General features: G+C 35.2%; 2 protein-coding genes across 2 annotated transcripts; both read right to left on the reverse strand.

Annotated features, from left to right (window-relative positions):
* Positions 1–259: 259 nt before the first annotated feature.
* Positions 260–5,772, reverse strand: LOC115955876 (triosephosphate isomerase, cytosolic). The gene is made up of 9 exons (XM_031074267.1): positions 5,626–5,772; positions 5,085–5,160; positions 3,949–4,072; positions 3,598–3,682; positions 3,312–3,444; positions 2,596–2,690; positions 1,705–1,783; positions 628–710; positions 260–533 (listed from the first exon to the last, which is right to left on the reverse strand). The coding sequence occupies exons 1-9, from the start codon at positions 5,662–5,664 to the stop codon at positions 483–485; spliced, it is 765 nt and encodes a 254-aa protein (XP_030930127.1). The 5' UTR covers positions 5,665–5,772; the 3' UTR covers positions 260–482.
* A 4,743-nt stretch (positions 5,773–10,515) lies between these two features.
* LOC115957159 lies at positions 10,516–11,400 on the reverse strand. Its single transcript, XM_031075379.1, has one exon. It carries the CDS (start codon positions 11,398–11,400, stop codon positions 10,516–10,518), a length of 885 nt encoding a protein of 294 aa, XP_030931239.1.
* Between the last annotated feature and the right edge of the window lie 6,333 nt (positions 11,401–17,733).

Genomic DNA, 17,733 nt, shown 5'->3' on the forward strand with positions numbered 1-17,733 from the left:
CCAAGGGGAGACAACTTTTATGGTACCCTAATCATAAGTCATAACCACATTAATAGAAGGTCTTAAAAAATGTATAGAAATTTTTGAATCACTATTTTTATTGGAATATAAAATGCAGAGTATAGTCTTCATGCGCAACATTTGAGCCCAGTAAAAAGTTGAAAGAGCTAGCCCACCCAAAGTGAAAACTTTATTACTTTTTAATTTTTAACCTTCCGCAAAGATTCAAATAGAAGCATGCAACTAAAACACAAATGCATGTAGGGAACGAAGCTACTGGATATAATAAACAGGATTTGAAAGGCAAAAAAAGTAGTACTCAGTAGTACTTATTAATACATAAAATCCAGTTCCAGTCAGGGATGCTGATCTGAATGCAAAACGAAACTTATTATCTCAAGAAGTAAAATTGTATCCCATGGATTCTATAGATCCCCATATGAAAGCTCCAAGTTCACACCTACTCACACCCGGTAAATAGCTTAGGCACTTTTCTTAACCTCAGCAGACTTGATAATGTCAATGAACTCCGGCTGAAGATAGCACAGTGGGTAATAAAAAATTAGGGCATGAGAAGAAGAGACTTTTGAAAGATTAAATATATCAAGCAAGCAACAAAGTCATTACCTTTAACGAAGCTCCCCCAACCAAAAAGCCATCAACATCAGGCTGAACTGCCAATTCCTTGGAGTTTGCACCATTCACAGAACCTGAAACAGGTATATGCAATTAAGGTAATGAAACAACAAAGCAAAAACTGGAAAGAATAAATGTTAAAACTCCTTTAAATATACTATTCCATTTATACTTACAACCACCAATCCTTCAACAAAACAGGAATCCAACTAAGTAAAAACTCGCATGTTCAAGCCAACAAGAAGAACAATGACAAAACCGGAAACAATAAAAAATAGAAAATCTGAACTCCATGGTAGTGTTGGTAAAGGTGCAGATTCATGAGGCCATTTCAATCTTGGCCTCAGTCACAACTAAAATTATTGCCACAAGAATTACTTGTTAACACAACCATGTAATCCACTATTCATTGCCACCCCATTATTCAAAAATGATAAGACCTCTCTATAACAATATTGTCAGACTAAATTGGTGGCAATTGGTCTATAAAGATACCAAAGGATTAAAGGCATCTATGGTTTCTAATAAATCATATCGATGGAATATAGAATTCTCCTCTTTTTTTTATATGGTCAAGAGGAAAACAATAAAGAATGATACTTCAATACAACACAGGTCAGATTTTTAACAAAGCCAAAGTGTCAAAAGAAAATAAATCATTTTCTCTTTATCAATGGGAAACCAAAAAGAAAAAGGAATTGGAGGGTGCTCCTTCAGGTGTTGATCAAAGTTGATAGATTGGAAAATGCAGCAAAAACCAGTCCTACCAAGGCTCAAAATTTGAGCAAGATGAGCCTGTCTTGGCAAAAGCTAAACTCAAACCTTTTTTTTTTCTTTTTTTCTTTTTATTTATTGGTGGTTAGACCTGCACACAATGGGTCTTGAACCCACGACCTCATCCTCCCCCTAGAACTTATAAGGAGAGGAGGTACCAGTTGAGTTAGAGTTTATTGACTAGTCACACAATTCATAAGTCAATATGATTGACTTATCTTCAAAATTGATATAAACTGAATGCTATAAGGATAAAGACAACAGTAGGATGAGGGACAGAACAAATGAAGAGACCTCCATAAATAATTCGGATTGTAGCAGCAACTTCAGGACTGATGTTCGCATGAAACCATTTCCTTAATTCAAAATGTACCTGCACATATTTAGAATCCTTGTGTCAGAAAACTAAATGTTAAGAAATTAAGGCAACTTGATGCAACAAGATCTGTCCTACAGTACTACTAAAGAATAAAATTGTCAAATGACAAAGAAGTGTTATATATACATGGGAGACACCATGGGAGTTGTTTACATTTGACAGTTATAAAGGATTAATCATTAAGCATCTGAGGGCATTATATAACCATGCAACTGGCTAATAATTACGGTATTCTGGATCAACATTTCATTGGATTGTCAAAGTTTATAAAAGCGACCTCCACACATACATGTTTCAGATGCAATCTCTCTCTCTCACGCACACATAACACACAAACATAAATCTCTTTCTTTAATTGGTAAGTTTAAGCACACACCCAGCAGTGTTTTGAGGGAGGAGGTACCATTGGAGCTAGAGATCATTGGCCCCCTCTCTCATAAATCCAATTAGTCATTCTAACCCAAACCAAAGAATATCCATTGACATTGGTATCTTCAAGGTTCAATCCTATTGCTTCCTATGCATGTGCAAAAACTGCTCCAGCATACATAAACAACTCTGTCTACAAGGCTTGAAAGGAAGAGTTGAAAAAACGGGATATAGCTGGATATTTCACTTAAGAAAAAAAATTTTGTATTTTTTTCAAATGTAGATCAGGCACCTAAACATTCTTCTAGCAAAAAACGTCAACTTCACTATTACAATACCATAGGAACACCTCAAAGCTAAATGTGAAGATAAGTGACGAAAGATTTAATTTAATGAAAACAAAAGATGAATGCCTTAAACAAGAGATGAAGCCTTACTTCCTGAGCCTGGGCTGGAGTTGCAACCTTTCCAGTACCAATAGCCCACACAGGCTCATAGGCCAGAACAACATCAGCCCAATTTGAAACTCGTTCTGCAAGAGAAATCACACCGGAGACCATCATTTAAAGATAAAAATCAATGTGAACATCTAAGCATACTAAATATGGTTAACACTTTGCACATGGTTTTAAGTACAACACAGTTTTCAATGAACATTGAACACTACTCAGTCAATAAACTAGAATTAGCTAGCAATCAAGTGCGAGAATTGAAGTAAAAAAGCAGCATGATTATCCAATCATTATTCATCACAAGCATTTAACAATAAAGCCCATGCAAGGAAAACATGGAATCAGGCTAAGGGAGAAAAAAAAATTGGTTATCGTTTTGAAAAACGTTTTTTTCCTCCTCTTATAGTCTCCCCTGAAAAAGCAGATTCCCTTATAGTTGCCAAAAGAAAATACTGTTTTTCAATTATTGTATTTATCATTTCTGCAGCCCGATGTTTAAAAAAGAAAATAAGGCGCATTAATCAATCAAAAAGACAAGAACAAAAAAAGAGGGACAAAGATAAAATATTACTATAATATATGTACTTGTGAGTCATTGAGCTTCATAAATAAATAAATTCCTGACTCAGAGTAATAAAGTAAACTTTGAACCCAACAAAATGTCATAAATAGAAAAACACAGGGAATAGTGAACTATGTGCCTGCAATTGCTTTGGTTTGTGCAGCAACAACTTCCACAGTAGTTCCAGATTCTCGCTGCTCAAGAGTCTCTCCAACACAAGCAATCACCTTCAAACCTTTTGAAAGAGCATATGCAACCTTCTCTCCAACAAACTGGAATAGAAAGCATGGAGAACAGGAATTATTACTTAATAGGAACCTTAATAAATAATAAGAAAACGAAGCACTCATGAAGCAGTAATCAATGATAAATCAAATGCAATGACCAAAACTTAAGAAGTTATTGGTCATTAAAAAACAGCTTACCTCATTAGTCTCGTTTAAGATTTGTCTTCTCTCAGAATGACCAAGAATAACCCAAGGAATGCCCAAATTGACAAGCATCTCTGCACTGCATTGTGATAATAAATCTTTACATATTTACCAACAATGAAATATTCAATACCATTAAATAAATTACACAAAACGTAAATTATTTATATTAATTTACATAAGAATTCTTCCCCTAAGTAGTTACATAATTATTGAATGCTTATCAAAATAGAAAAGAAATATATTAAATTAAAGAATGCAACCCCCCAAATTGCATAACAAGGTTGAAACATTTCAAAATGCAATTCAAGGACTGCAACGAGATGGGACTAGATCACAACATACCTAACCTCCCCTGTAAAAGCACCTCCTTTTTTGACCCAACAATTTTGTGCCGCAACATGGAAATCAGGCCTCAACAAATTTTTTACCAACGGAAGAAACACGAATGGAGGGCTTACCACAACCTCTGCAAGAACATGTTTTCAAAGCATCAAATCAATGGACCAAATGTAGTTACTTTCCATTATAAAGTAAGAATGTAGAAATTATTTCTCCCATCAAAATATTAATATTATTTGAAAATCTGAAACACAATAGCTGGATTGATTTCTAAAATCAAAAGGTGGCAGTTTGTTTTAAACTAACATAATTTTGAAATCTCACCACATTAGCTGTTTCTTTTTCTTTCTTTATTTTTGGATGGTAAAGTGATTCATGCATGCTATGGGATTGAACCATAGTTGTGTTTTTTTTTTTGGGGGGGGGGGGGGGGGGGACGTTGCTCAATTTTGAACTTTAGGGGGACACTGCAATTGCACCATAGTTAGGGAGAAAGTGCAAATAACCCATGATAATTCTAAGCCAAAGTGTGCAAAAATTATTTTAAATCCTGCATATAGCCTACAAAACCTTGAGAAAAGGTCACATATTACCAAAAACAACTATGGGGAAGCGGAAACTTGTATTACAACCTGTTTCTCTATTAAATACCATGTGGGGTTAAGGGGCCTAACAATACTCAAAGGAAAATGCTAAAAACTACTACCAATATTACTACAAAAGGCTTACAAATTGAAGGTGATTGGTGCCACTTCAACAACATAATATACAAATGTCTGAATGAATTTTTCGTGATTGGTGACACATCAAATTGTAAGGCTTATATAGTAAAATTGTTAGTATCCATAGCATTACTCATTTCCAAATTTCATTTCACCTAATGTTCTCAAGCATCCGACAAACTCTAAAACAACAACAACAACAAGCCTTAATTTAGTTAGGGTCGGACACATGAATTCTTTTCCTTCATTTTATTCTATCTAAAGTCATATTTTCTGTTACTCGTTTTTTTATTACTTTTACTAATGTAATTTTGGGTCTTCCTAAAATTAAAACTGCATGAAAAGAAGCACAGTAATATCAGGAATATAAGCTCTTCAACAGCAATACAACATAACAGTTACCATGCATTCACTTACCCACAACATCTGGGGGAGGCACTTGGCCTTCATTAAGTGTAGACACTATCTTCTTCACCTCCTCAGTGGTTCCATTCTGTATTCACATTCACATTCAATTTAAACCAATTAAAATCAAGTTATTCGTTCATACAATCCAAAACTCTGTGTGTGTGCATTTCTAACAAAGAATCATAGATAAATAACACTCTCTCCAGCCAATTTAAACGTTTTAGTTTAAAATGACATTATTAGCACAGATTTATATATATATATATATATATCAATCTGAGATGATCCAAAAATAAGTAAAACTGATTCACTAATGGCGATTAAGAAAAACGATCGGCCATGAATAACAGATCCAAAATATTCCATTTAGTTTCTGAGAAAAGACAATCGCAACTTTTTTTTTCTCTCTAATTAACTAAACATAAAAATAAACCTTCAACTTCCCTTACTATCTTAACTTAATTTTCTCGGCAACCAAACAGAGTAGGAATCGAATAGTAAGCGACTAAATAAAAACATGAAAACAAAAGATTTTGGATCGGAGACTCACGCATTTCCAGTTTCCACCGACGAAGAACTTCCTGGCCATTTTTTTTCGCGTTGATCGAAAATTTCACAGTCGCAGAGTGAGTGGGTTTTGGAGTTTTGTACTTCTGGTTTCGGTGAGGTTTTGAGATATTTATGTGGTTTTTCTAGAGTTATTACTGGGAACAAAAATATTTGTGGATCTCAGTATGGGTGTGAAATTACCGATACGCCCTCGGCCTTGGAATATGCTCCAAGCATCGGGCATCTATTGGCTATTTGAGATCAGACAGGTGGGTAGTTTGGTCAATGTGAGTAAAATAAAGGTTTTTTTTCCTTTTTCAGTTTTATTGGTCTTTACTGTTAGCGCTCACGGAGTGGTTCTGGCCCACGGGTTTTTGCGTCACACAAGTGGAGGTGAATGGTGATTATCGGATTAGGTGAAAGGCCCAGCCTGAACCGTGCCCTCATAATGCCATCCTATGGGGCCACTCATGCCTAGGGTTGCACACTTGCACATTTTTTTTTTTTTTTTCTTTCATTTATTTTGTGGATATTGTCAACGAGTGTGTAGTATGACTACTTTTGGGCTGATGTGAAGACTGCAGATTGCAGAGAAGTGGCAAATATTTTTGAATCAAGGATTGTTCCTGAATACCTCAATGAAACTTTGATTTCCCTCATTCCTAAATGCCCAACTCCTGAAAGCCTCAACCACTACAGGCCTATTAGTTTATGCAATACAATCTATAAGATTGTATCAAAAATTGTGGTGGACCGCCTCAGACCTCATCTTGACAAGCTGATATCTCCAAATCAAGCTGCTTTTGTACCAGGCAAACGAGGATTGGACAATGTTGTGATAGCCCAAGAACTTTTGCACTCTCTTGACATTAAGAAAGGGAAAGTGGGGTTCATGGCAGTCAAAGTTGATCTAGCTAAAGCCTATGATCGGCTTGAGTGGTCCTTTATTCACCACGTCCTCAATGCTTTCCACCTGCCTCGTATGCTCATAGACTTGATAATGAGTTGCATTTCCTCAACGAGCATCTCCATACTTTTTAATGGTGGTAAGTTGGATTCCTTTAAACCCACTAGGGGTATCCACCAAGGGGGCCCGCTCTCTCCCTACATCTTCATTTTGTGCATGGAATATTTGGGATACCTTATCAACAGGGAGTGCATGGATAAGAGATGGGTGCCAATAAAAGCCTCAAAAGACAATGTTGGGATTTCTCACTTATTTTTCACTGACGACCTCATGCTTTTTGCCAAAGCAAATATTGAGGGAGCAAAGGCTAGTAGGGAAGTTTTGTAGAAGTTTGGTATGGAATTTGGGGAAACGGTCAGTTTGGAGAAATCACGTGTTTATTTCTCGCCCAATGTCCCTGAGCCAACCAAAGATAACATATGTGAGACCTTGGGCATTCAAGCAACTTCCCAACTGGGGAAATATTTAGGCTTTCCTTTAAAACACAAAGGGACGGGTAGGAATCAATATAACTTTGTTGTCGATAGGATCATCTCCAAATTGGCTGGGTCGAAATCCAAGCTCCTCTCCTTTGCTGGCAGAACTGTTTTGGTAAATTCGGTTATAACGGCCATACCATACTTGACTATGTGATGCAAGGCGCTGCTCTTCCTACACACTTGTGTAATAAGATTGACAAAATCAACAGAGACTTTCTTTGGGGGTCTACTGAGGAAAAAAAAAAGACTGCATCTTATTGGCTGGAGTAAAATCATCAAGTCCAAAGAAGAAGGAGGATTGGGTATACAAGCTGCAAGAGCAAAGAACATTGCCATGCTTGCTAAGCTTAACTGGAGGCTTTATCAGGAAAAGGATTCGCTTTGGGCGAAAGTTCTTCTAAATAAATATTGCTCTCGGCATAGAATGGAAGCCAAAAATCCGAATAGCCTCCCATGTTCAACTACTTGGAAAGCTATCAAGGTTCGATTCCCAATTTTTGAGAAAGGGGTGTACTGGAGTGTGGGCAGCCATTCTCTTCTTAATTTTTGGGAAAGTAAATGGGTGAAAGGGTGCTCCATAAGGGAACAAATTGCTGGCCCTCTCAGTCTACAATATACTAGCCTATCTATTGCTGAAGTTCTCCATGACGGGCAATGGGATTAGGAACAAATTTCCTTTGACTTACCTTGTACAATTATGGATAAAATTAAAGCCACTCCCATACAACTCTTTGGGGAAAAGGAGGACACTTTGATGTGGAAATTTTCTAAAGATGGTGATTTTAGCATGGCTTCGGCCTATGCTTTGGCTGGTTCTGTGGATACTGATGACCAGGCCTTCATGGGTAGCTAGGTTTGGCAACTTGACTCCCTCCCAAAAATTATTCATTTCATTTGCCTTGATCTTATAATAGCATCCCTGTCAGAAAAGTCATTGCTGCAAGAGTTATTCAGTGCAATGTGGCTTGTCCCATCTGTTAGACCCATGAAGAATCTATTCTACACCTCTTAAGGGATTGCCCCTTTGCAAGGGATTTTTGGAGGAAGATTGGAACTCCTCAGGCTGTGGGGAATTTTCTACAACTTGACCTCTCGGAGTGGTTGAAAACTAATTGCCTAGCTAAAGATTCCATGTCAGCTAATGGTATTCCGTGGAGGTGTTTATTTCCTTTTGCTCTTTGGTCTTTATGGAAACATCGAAACCAAGTTGCTTTTGAGAATGTTTCTAGTGATCCGAGGCTTTCTTCCTCATGTATCAATCAAGCTAGAGAATTTTTCTTCTGTATTGGGAAAGGGCAGAAACTCAAGCATCATAAGGTCATTCCAGTATGTTGGCATAAACCACCACAAGGCTGGTTCAAGTTGAACTCTGACAGGGCGTCCTTAGGAAATCCAAGGAAGGCTGGAGGGGGAGGTTTGATCCGTGATTGTCAAGGGAATTGGGTCAAGGGCTATATGAGGAATATTGGAGTGGCAACTAACATCACTGCTGAATTTTGGGCCCTAAGGGACGGTCTTATTTTAGCCTTTCAACTTGGAATCACCCAACTTCTTGTAGAACTTGATGCAAAAGTTGTTGTTGATCTTGTTTTGTCTAGGAAACCATCTAACAGCCCATACTCTTCCTTGTTGAATGATTGCAAATTCCTCCTAAACCAGTTCCAACAAGTCAGAGTTAATCATGCTTTTCGAGAGGCCAACCGCTGTGCGGATTCACTTGCTAAGGGTGGATGTTATCTCTTAGATGATCTTGTTGTTTTAGAGCTTCCCCCTAATGATAGTTTTTATGTACTACTTTATTCGGATGCTGCTGGTCTGTACTCTTTAAGGCTTTCAGCCAATACTTTGTCTTTTTTGGCTAGCTAATGTTTTAATATATTTCCCTTTCAACCAAAAAAAAAAAAAAAGGTATAACTACACAAATTTCCTATCAAAAAAAAAGCTCATAAATTAATATATAACAAATATTTATAGTCTATTTAGAAACGGTTTATTTAACTAAAATTGATTTTTTTTTTTTGAAAGTACTGTAGAAAAAAAGTTAAAAACTAGTTGAACAGTACAATGTGACTCATAAATAGTATAAAAAAAGTACAATGAAATCCATGAATAATAGAAAAAAAAATAAGTTAAAAACTCTAAATAAGCTTGTTCCTCCAAAAAAAAAAAAAAAACTCTAAATAAGCTTTATTTTCATCAAATCCCAAATGCACTCTTAATGATGCCAAGCGCTATGTTAAAAATGGTGTGCATTCAATGTACACGTTATTTAAACAATGTACATAATTTTGTACATTAAATGTCACATAATTGTACTCAATTTTACATATTCAATTGACATAATTTTCAAATCATGTACACAGTTATGTACATTTAACATACACAAATTTAAAAATAATTTACACAATTGTATACGTTCAATGTATATATTTTTTAAATAATATATATATCTTAGTATATTCAACATACACATTTTTCAAATAATGTGTAATCAACAACCAATTTTTTTTTAATAATGTACATATTTTTGTAAATTTAACATACACAAAATTTCAAATAATGTACACAATTTTATACATTCAACATACATAATATTCAAATAATATACAAAATTGTGTATATTCAACATAACATTTTCAAATAATGTATTTATTTATGTATATTCAACGTGCACAATTTTTCAAATAATGTATACAATTATGTTTGTTCATCATACACAATTTTCAATAAACTTCCACAATTTTGTATATTTAAAATATACAATTTTCAAATAATGCACATAGTTGTGTACATTCAACATACACATTTTTCAAAAAATGTACACAATTCTATACATTCAATATACATACTTTTCAAATAATATATGCAATTTTGTAGATTCAATGTACAAAATTTTGAAGAATGTATATAATTCATACTCGATTTTTGAATAATATAGATAATTTTGTACATTTACGAGACACACTTTTCAAATAATGTACAGTTGCACACAGTCATGTACACTCAGCATATATAACTATGTCGATTCAACGTTCACATTTTTAAAGAATGTACATTCAACATACAAAATTTTCAAATAATGTACACAATTGTATACATTCAATATAAATTTTTTAAAAGAATGTACACAATTGTGTAAATTTAATGTACAATTTTTTTAAGAATTTACACAATTATGTACATTTAACATACACCATTTTATAAATAAATAAAAAATGCACACAATTGTGTGCATTCAACATACACATTTTTTTTTAGTTTTAGAAAGGGAAAAAAAAGTACACACTTCTTAAAGATTGTACATATTTTTGTTCATTCAACTTACACATATTTCAAATAATACACATAATTTTGTACATTCAACGTACCCAATTTGGAAATATTGTATATAAATTTTATTTATTCAACACTTTTTTTCTTTTTTTTGATATGAAATAAGACAACTTTATTCAGAACATGACAAAAACGTTACATCTTGGGTCACCAGGTTTTCAATACAACTTGGTGTTTCTTCTACCCATGCATGCAAGGACGACACACCTCTGGCATACTGTGCCAACGTGTGGGCTACTTTGTTTCCAGTGCACGGTACATGACTGAACTGGACAGACCGAAACCTGTGAAGATGGGACACGACACCAGCTATGATATTTGCAATGGACGAAGGTAGTTCAGTGAGGTGAAGCATGGCATTCATTACTATTTGTGCATCACTCTCAAACACACAATCCCTGATTCCCATATTCCAAGCAAACTCAACTGCTTCTTCCATGGCCTTAGCTTCCATCTCGAGAGCACCCAGTGGAGCTGTCGACTTCTTACTCAACGCCGCCACAACTACACCATGGTGATCCCGGATAACAACTTCGATACCAACCTCCTTCTGTTGTTCAAAAGTCGCACTGTCCATGTTCGCCTTGTACCAGGGTGGTTTAGGGAGTTGCCACACTGCTTCCACAGATTCACGGTAAGGTTGAACTTCATGGTTGGCTGTTAAATACTGCTCCAAGTAATTTTTTGTCCACCGAGCACGAATAGTGGCTGGCTTTCTACTCCTTCCATGCCGGACCTCATTCCAGTTTGTCCAAATACCCCACGCCGTCATGACCATCAACCCGATATCCTCCTCCGACCACTTTTTAAAATTACAACCATACCACAGCAGATCTAAGAATTCAGGGCAACTATCCATGACGTGATCTTTTGCAAGACCCACCTCATTCCACACCTCCTTAGCATGATGACACTGCCAAAGCACATGTCCTGTTGTTTCCTCTGCATTTCCACACACCTTGCATCTGCTGTCCTGAGTTACTTGACGACGGTACATGTTAGCTTTCGTGGGCAAGATATTTTTGCATGCCCGCTACATGAAATTCTGGATTTTGTTTGGGACCCGCAAGCACCGAATGAATTTCCAGAATTCTTTCATACACGTAGCATTAAAGCTTTCTGAGATGATTGCTCACTCTTTTCTTGCAAAGCAACCTTATAAGTTGACTTCACTGAAAATTTTATGGAAGAGGTAAGAGCCCATATAAAACGGTCTTCAAGTAGAGTTGGACTCAGACCAATGGATAGAATAGACTCTACATCCAAAGGCAAGAGAATGCGCTGAAGAGCCTCTAGATTCACTCTCCTTTCTGGTGGTCAATAAGGGTGGTCACTAGCACATCAGAGCCAACTTCTAGACACGGTGTGATTACTTGGTAGGTAGAGGATATAGGAAGCCATCTGTCACCCTAGACTCGCACCTTTGCCCCATTTCCTATCCTCCAAAGACTACCTTTTTTGACAATTTGCTGTGCAGAGAATATGCTTCTCCAAGCATAAGACGGCTTAGCTCCCAAAGATGCAGAAAGGAAATCTCCATGAGGAAAATATTTTACTTGGAAAACACAGTGGAACAGAGATTTGGTGCAAGTTTGGAGCCGCCATCCCTGCTTGGCTAGCAAGGCCAAGTTGAATGCTTTCAGATCCCTGAAGCCCATCCCACCACATTCCTTCGGTGTGCACATCTTCTCCCAGCTAAGCTAAGCCATCTTGTCCACACCATTATTTTGCCCCCACCAAAATTTCTGGACCATTCCAGCTAGCTCACCACATAGTGAATCTGGTAACTTAAAACAACTCATGGTATATGAGGGTATAGCTTGAGCTACTGATTTTATTAGAATTTCCTTTCCTGCATTCGACAATAGCTTTTCTTTCCATCCTGAAAGCTTCTTCCCAAGCTTATCCTTAAGGTCATTGAAAGTATTCTTTTTGGATCTACCCACCAAGGACAGGAGACCCAAATATTTTTCATGTTGCAAATCTATTTTTGATCTCCTCCTGAAGTGCACGTGGGGTATTCTTGCTAAAGAATAGAGCGGTCTTGGCCTTATTAAGCTGCTAACTCGAGGCAACCTCATATAGAGTGAATATGCGTTGGAGGTTATTGCACTCTTCTAGAGTTGCTCAGCAAAACACCAAACTATCATCAGCAAAGAAGAGATGGGAGATTCTTGGGGCTCTTTGGCACGCTACAATTCCATGGATGGCTTATTGTTTTGTTGCACGATGAAAGAGAGAGGACAGACCTTCTGCACAGAAGAGAAATGAATAAGGTAATAGTGGGTCCCTTTGGCAAAGGCCCCTGGAGGGAACAATTCTGCCTCGGGTTTGCCCATTAATACGGATATAATATGTGACAGTAGATATACACTTCATAATCACCTCAATCATTTTATGGTGAACACCCATCCTCCCCATAATATTTTCCAAGCATTTCCACTCTACTCTATCGTATGCCTTTATTCAACATATATAATTTTAAATAATGTACATAATTGAGTACATTTATTGTATACATTTTTTAAAATAATCTATAATTTTTTGTACATTTAAAGTACACATTTTTTAAAGAGTGCACTAAATTCTACGAACTCAATATGCATAATTGTTTAGAGCATTCTCATTAAAGATTGTAAAAAATTTAGCATTTAACATTTCAAAAAGTTACTTTATTTATTTTAACACCTCACTTTATAATACACCCAACATCAAAGGTTCTATTATTTTACCACTTCATTTAAATATTCTTTTTTTTATGTTTTCAAATAACTACCTTTAATTACCATGTATTCTGTACCCAGCAACAACCCTCAAGCATTAAGCAGCCAGCTATGTTCTTGTTAATTAGAAATGGTTTTATGCAGTAAAAATATAAGGCGAAAACACCATTTTGGTCCTTACATTTTTGGGTCATAGTCAATTTGGTCCTTACATTTTGGTAGTAATCAATTTGGTCCCTGTTATTTTTAACTTGCAACCAATTTGGTCCCTAACATTAAATTACTAACGGAAAATGTCTATATGGCAAACGATTTGCAATGTTGGCGTGCACGTGGCTATAATAATAATATAAAATCAAATAACTAAACATTAAAAAAGCCACCTAAACATTTTAATGAAAGAAAAAAGGCCACATTGGATAACATATTCTGAAAAAATTATTTGAATGAAAAAAAAAAAAAATCAAAGAAAATGGATTTTTAAAAAAACTTCAATATTTTTTTTCTTTTGTACTCTTGCACTTTCTTAACTTCCAAACATGATACCCAGCAAGCAAGAAACAAGGCACAAATCACACATTCACACAGTTATCAAAACTATACACAGATCCAACAAGAAGCATCCGTGTTATTATCATATTAGTGTTATAAAGCTCAACTTAGGTTTAATATTATACAAATCTCATTGTTACAATATTGACTACTCATATTTTCTCTTCTTCAACAAATAGGAGTCATGATGAATCACAAGTACCGATGCAACAACAAACCCATTCCTCCAATCACAATAACAGTTGTTTGAACTTTCAGATCTGAACAATTTTCAAGCACGGTGTTCATTCCTTTAGCTTATCCTAATCACCGAAGCACAGATAAAGCTTCAAAGTTTTCAAACTATTTGCTCCGATAAGTAGACCGAAGCACCGATAAAGCTTCAAAGTTTTCAGATTACTATATTGCTTGCTGGGTATAGTGTTTGGTAGCTAAGAAAGTGAATGAATACAAAAAGAAAAGAAAATAAATTGATTCTTTTATAATTCATTTTATTTGATTTGTTTCCAATTAATTTTTTCAGTTTTTTATTATTTGACATGGCCTATTCATTCTTATAAAAATGCTAAGGTGGCTTTTTTAATATTTAATTATTTGATTTTAAACTATTATTGTAGCCACGTGTGCACCAACAATGCAAACCATTTGATATATAGACATTTTCCGTTAACAATTTAACGGTAGGGACCAAATTGGTTGCAAGTTAAAAATAACAGGGACCAAATTGACTGCTATCAAAATATAGGGACCAAATTGACTATGACCCAAAATGTAGGGACTAAAATGGTATTTTCGTCAAAATATAACTAATATCAAGGTACTAATGTTGGTGTTAAGGTTCTTCCCTTCTATTTACTTCTACATTAATAGTGCTTTTTTAACAAAAAATTGTAATCATATGGAAATAACAATGAAATTTCAAGAATGTCTTTTGATGACTTATTGAATGACTTTTATGGCCTTGTGATGTGCACACCAAACAGATGCAACTCTTACAGTTTACTAATGAGTACAGTAGACATTTTGCAAGGAAAAAATGCTTGTAAACTGCTTGGATTTGTAAATGCCAAAAGAAATGAAAGTGCATAAAAGTAGCATGGAATTCAAGACAAGTTTACAGGGAGATACATCCTAATCTCACTTGATAACAATCAAACTTAACACAACATTTGGGCAACTCAGGACAATCCCTTATGGGAAACCTAAACTAGATGTGCGTTCCAAAGATGCTCTCTTTCTTACCAAATCATCAACTGGGAGCCCATTCTATATGTTATTAAGAACTTTAAAAGATTCAATTTATTTTTAAGAAAGTATCTTGTCATTGTATGAGAAAATTACAGGACAACAACACTTTATGAGAAAATGGCTTCACCTATCTTATCACTGCCTATGTGGATTCTTCAACAAATGCTACCTCAGTTTATGAATCATTTAACATGGTGAAGTCTTGCTTCTCAGTTTTGTTTTTCCCACCAAAATAGATCCTATAGCTAGCTGGCAGCATTTCCTTTTATCATAATTTTTTCAAATTCTGCATTTTTTTTTTAATTCTACACATTCTGATTGACATGTTTTCTCATGCTTAAATATCACATAAGCTATATTTTTAAGCCATTAGTCTTGTTTATCATTCATATTTTGTCTCCAGTTCCACTTTTAAACCGTAATTTTAATGATCGAAAAACAAAATGAGTTGCTCCAGCAATCTTCTTCTTTGGATTGAACTAATGCTACAAGTTTATGCTACATAGGGTAAGTAATTCTCAAAAGAATTCCTATATGAAGTCGCCAAGGTTATGCTAAATCTCCTATTTCTTGTAAAGCAAGGCATATAATGTAACAAAAGACACATGCACACCCTCATACACAACCAGTAAATGAACATCACAAAGTCATACACTTTCATAATTACTCTAAAATAAACTTTCATTCTAAATCTAAATTTATTGTCTTTGCCAACAACTTCATAAGTTTAATTAACTTTACAAAATACTATTATTTAAATGACATAAAAATCTCAATTAAAGAGAAGCAAGTAAATATCTAATAACACAATGATCTAATACATTCATTTTTTATATATAATATAAAATAACAAAATACATCAACCATTTTATAATGTAACAAAGTTGATATAGGCTTCAACAAAATACATCAACCATTTTTCTAACATAACAAGGTTGATCTAACACAACAAAATACATCAACTATTTTTCTAACATATCAAGGTTGATCTAACTACTACCAAAATACATCCATTCAACTACCAAACTATTTACTTAACGCTTGTCTTACAAGGATTCCCTCTTGGAGTTGTTCATAACAAAGTTTTAGTGGTCCGGACATGCCATTTGTGTCCAAGTTCATAATTCTCTCATCCTTTATCATACTTTTGATACGAAGATTTTCTCTTTCAATTCTAAGTCTTTTCTCCTCCATTTGAATTCTTTTATCCTCAAATCGAACTCTATCCCTATCCCTCAACTCTTCCAATCAAATTCTTTCCTTATCTCTCAACTCTTCCAATCGAATCCTTTCCACTTTGATGCAGAGACTCTCTTTTTCTTGTTCTTGTAAGCCCTCAATAACTTTCATTTTCTTTGCCAAGTATTCTCCAACATCTTTCCCACTAGCCTTTTTCTTTCAATTGGCCTTTTCGGCCTTCCTACCTATTGGTCTCTCGAAGTTGGTAGCGTCATCAACTAAGGACATGTCATCCCCATCGGCAATAGATATTGAATCTTGAGTTGGAGGTAGCACTACTCTCGAGTATTCCTTAAGCATGCTTCATTTTGGTTGGTGCTTTAACACATGCCAACAATGTTCAAATGTAAAGTATTTTTTGACTTTTTCTTTATACATAGCCTTTGCATTTTCAATCTAAAAAAATTAAAAGAAAATGCTAATAATTAGTATTTTCAAACTATTAGTGAATATCTATTTTGAAACTATTGCAATATAATCATACCTTGTCCTGTTTGGTTGTACCACTATGAAGGGTTGCTTAAAGTGCAGTTATGAACCCAAAAAACCTACTTGTCTCCCTATTTATCATTCCCCATCGACTTGATAAGGAGCCAGTAGTACGTGAGGTGCAAGATGGGCTGTATTGGCAAAAGTATTGCCAAAATTTGCCCCATAATCTTTCTTGTTTCAGCTCATTAACATTCACAGCATCAATACTAGTATTGAGCTATGTCGAAACAAGGATATTATCCTCTTCTACACTAAAGTTGGTACCCCGTCTCGGTGGTTTATTGGAGGTTGTGATCTCAATTTCAGGGGAATAAAATGGGTTATTTTGGGATACACCCAACAAAGGAGAGTTAACATCAATTTGCCCTTGTATGATACTAGTGTAAATCAGCATGTATTGTTGTGAGTCCATAAGTAGATAATGTATGGTCAACTGAAGTTCAATATAAAATTAGAACCAATAAAAAAAGTAAATAAGTATGTGATAACATTCAATGAACTATAACAAGAATAAAAACAAGAACATGAACATGATATAATGCACAGATTACAACTAGATTGAAATACTGAATTACAATACCATTTCAAAGCTCTAATAATGCACTATAATAAGAACCTTCATGTTCAATTCAACCAATTAAATCCCAACAAATTAAAGTTGCTACTACAGCTTTCAACTCTGGGAAAGCTTAAGAATGGGCTTGTTTAGAACCATATCAAGTTACATAACTGTGGACAGAAGCAAGTACAAGATATTGCAACTTGAACCAACTAGTTTTTTTTTTTTTTGGTAAACAAGGATGTAGCATAATATTAATCAAAAGCCAAAGAGGTCCGTGAGGGCCTGTTTACATCAGTAGAGTCATAATCTAGAGCCTCCAACACAGCAAAAGGAGGATTAACAAAAGAAATAAACTGCACATCTTGACTGCGCCCCATGTTAGCAAGCAAGTCTGCTGCTCTGAACCAACTAGTTAATATGATCTAATCAAGTGCATAGAAGACCTGCCACAAAACTATTATAAAGGCTGCTACCACAAAGGCCAGGTAAGCAGCCACAAGTGAAGTTATATATA

The sequence above is a fragment of the Quercus lobata genome, chromosome 8 (assembly GCF_001633185.2).
Source record: "Quercus lobata isolate SW786 chromosome 8, ValleyOak3.0 Primary Assembly, whole genome shotgun sequence".
Taxonomy (NCBI): domain Eukaryota; kingdom Viridiplantae; phylum Streptophyta; class Magnoliopsida; order Fagales; family Fagaceae; genus Quercus; species Quercus lobata.

Bases quoted from the DNA above. Each gene is read 5' to 3' on its own strand.
- LOC115955876 (XM_031074267.1), bottom strand. From the start codon at position 5,664: ATGGCCAGGAAGTTCTTCGTCGGTGGAAACTGGAAATGC. The intron at 711-1,704 runs GTCTCTTCATTT...TACCTGTTTCAG, and splicing joins AATCCGAATTATTTATGGAG to GTTCTGTGAATGGTGCAAAC. The intron at 534-627 runs GTAATGACTTTG...TGCTATCTTCAG, and splicing joins TTGGGGGAGCTTCGTTAAAG to CCGGAGTTCATTGACATTAT.
- LOC115957159 (XM_031075379.1), bottom strand. From the start codon at position 11,400: ATGTACCGTCGTCAAGTAACTCAGGACAGCAGATGCAAGGTGTGTGGA.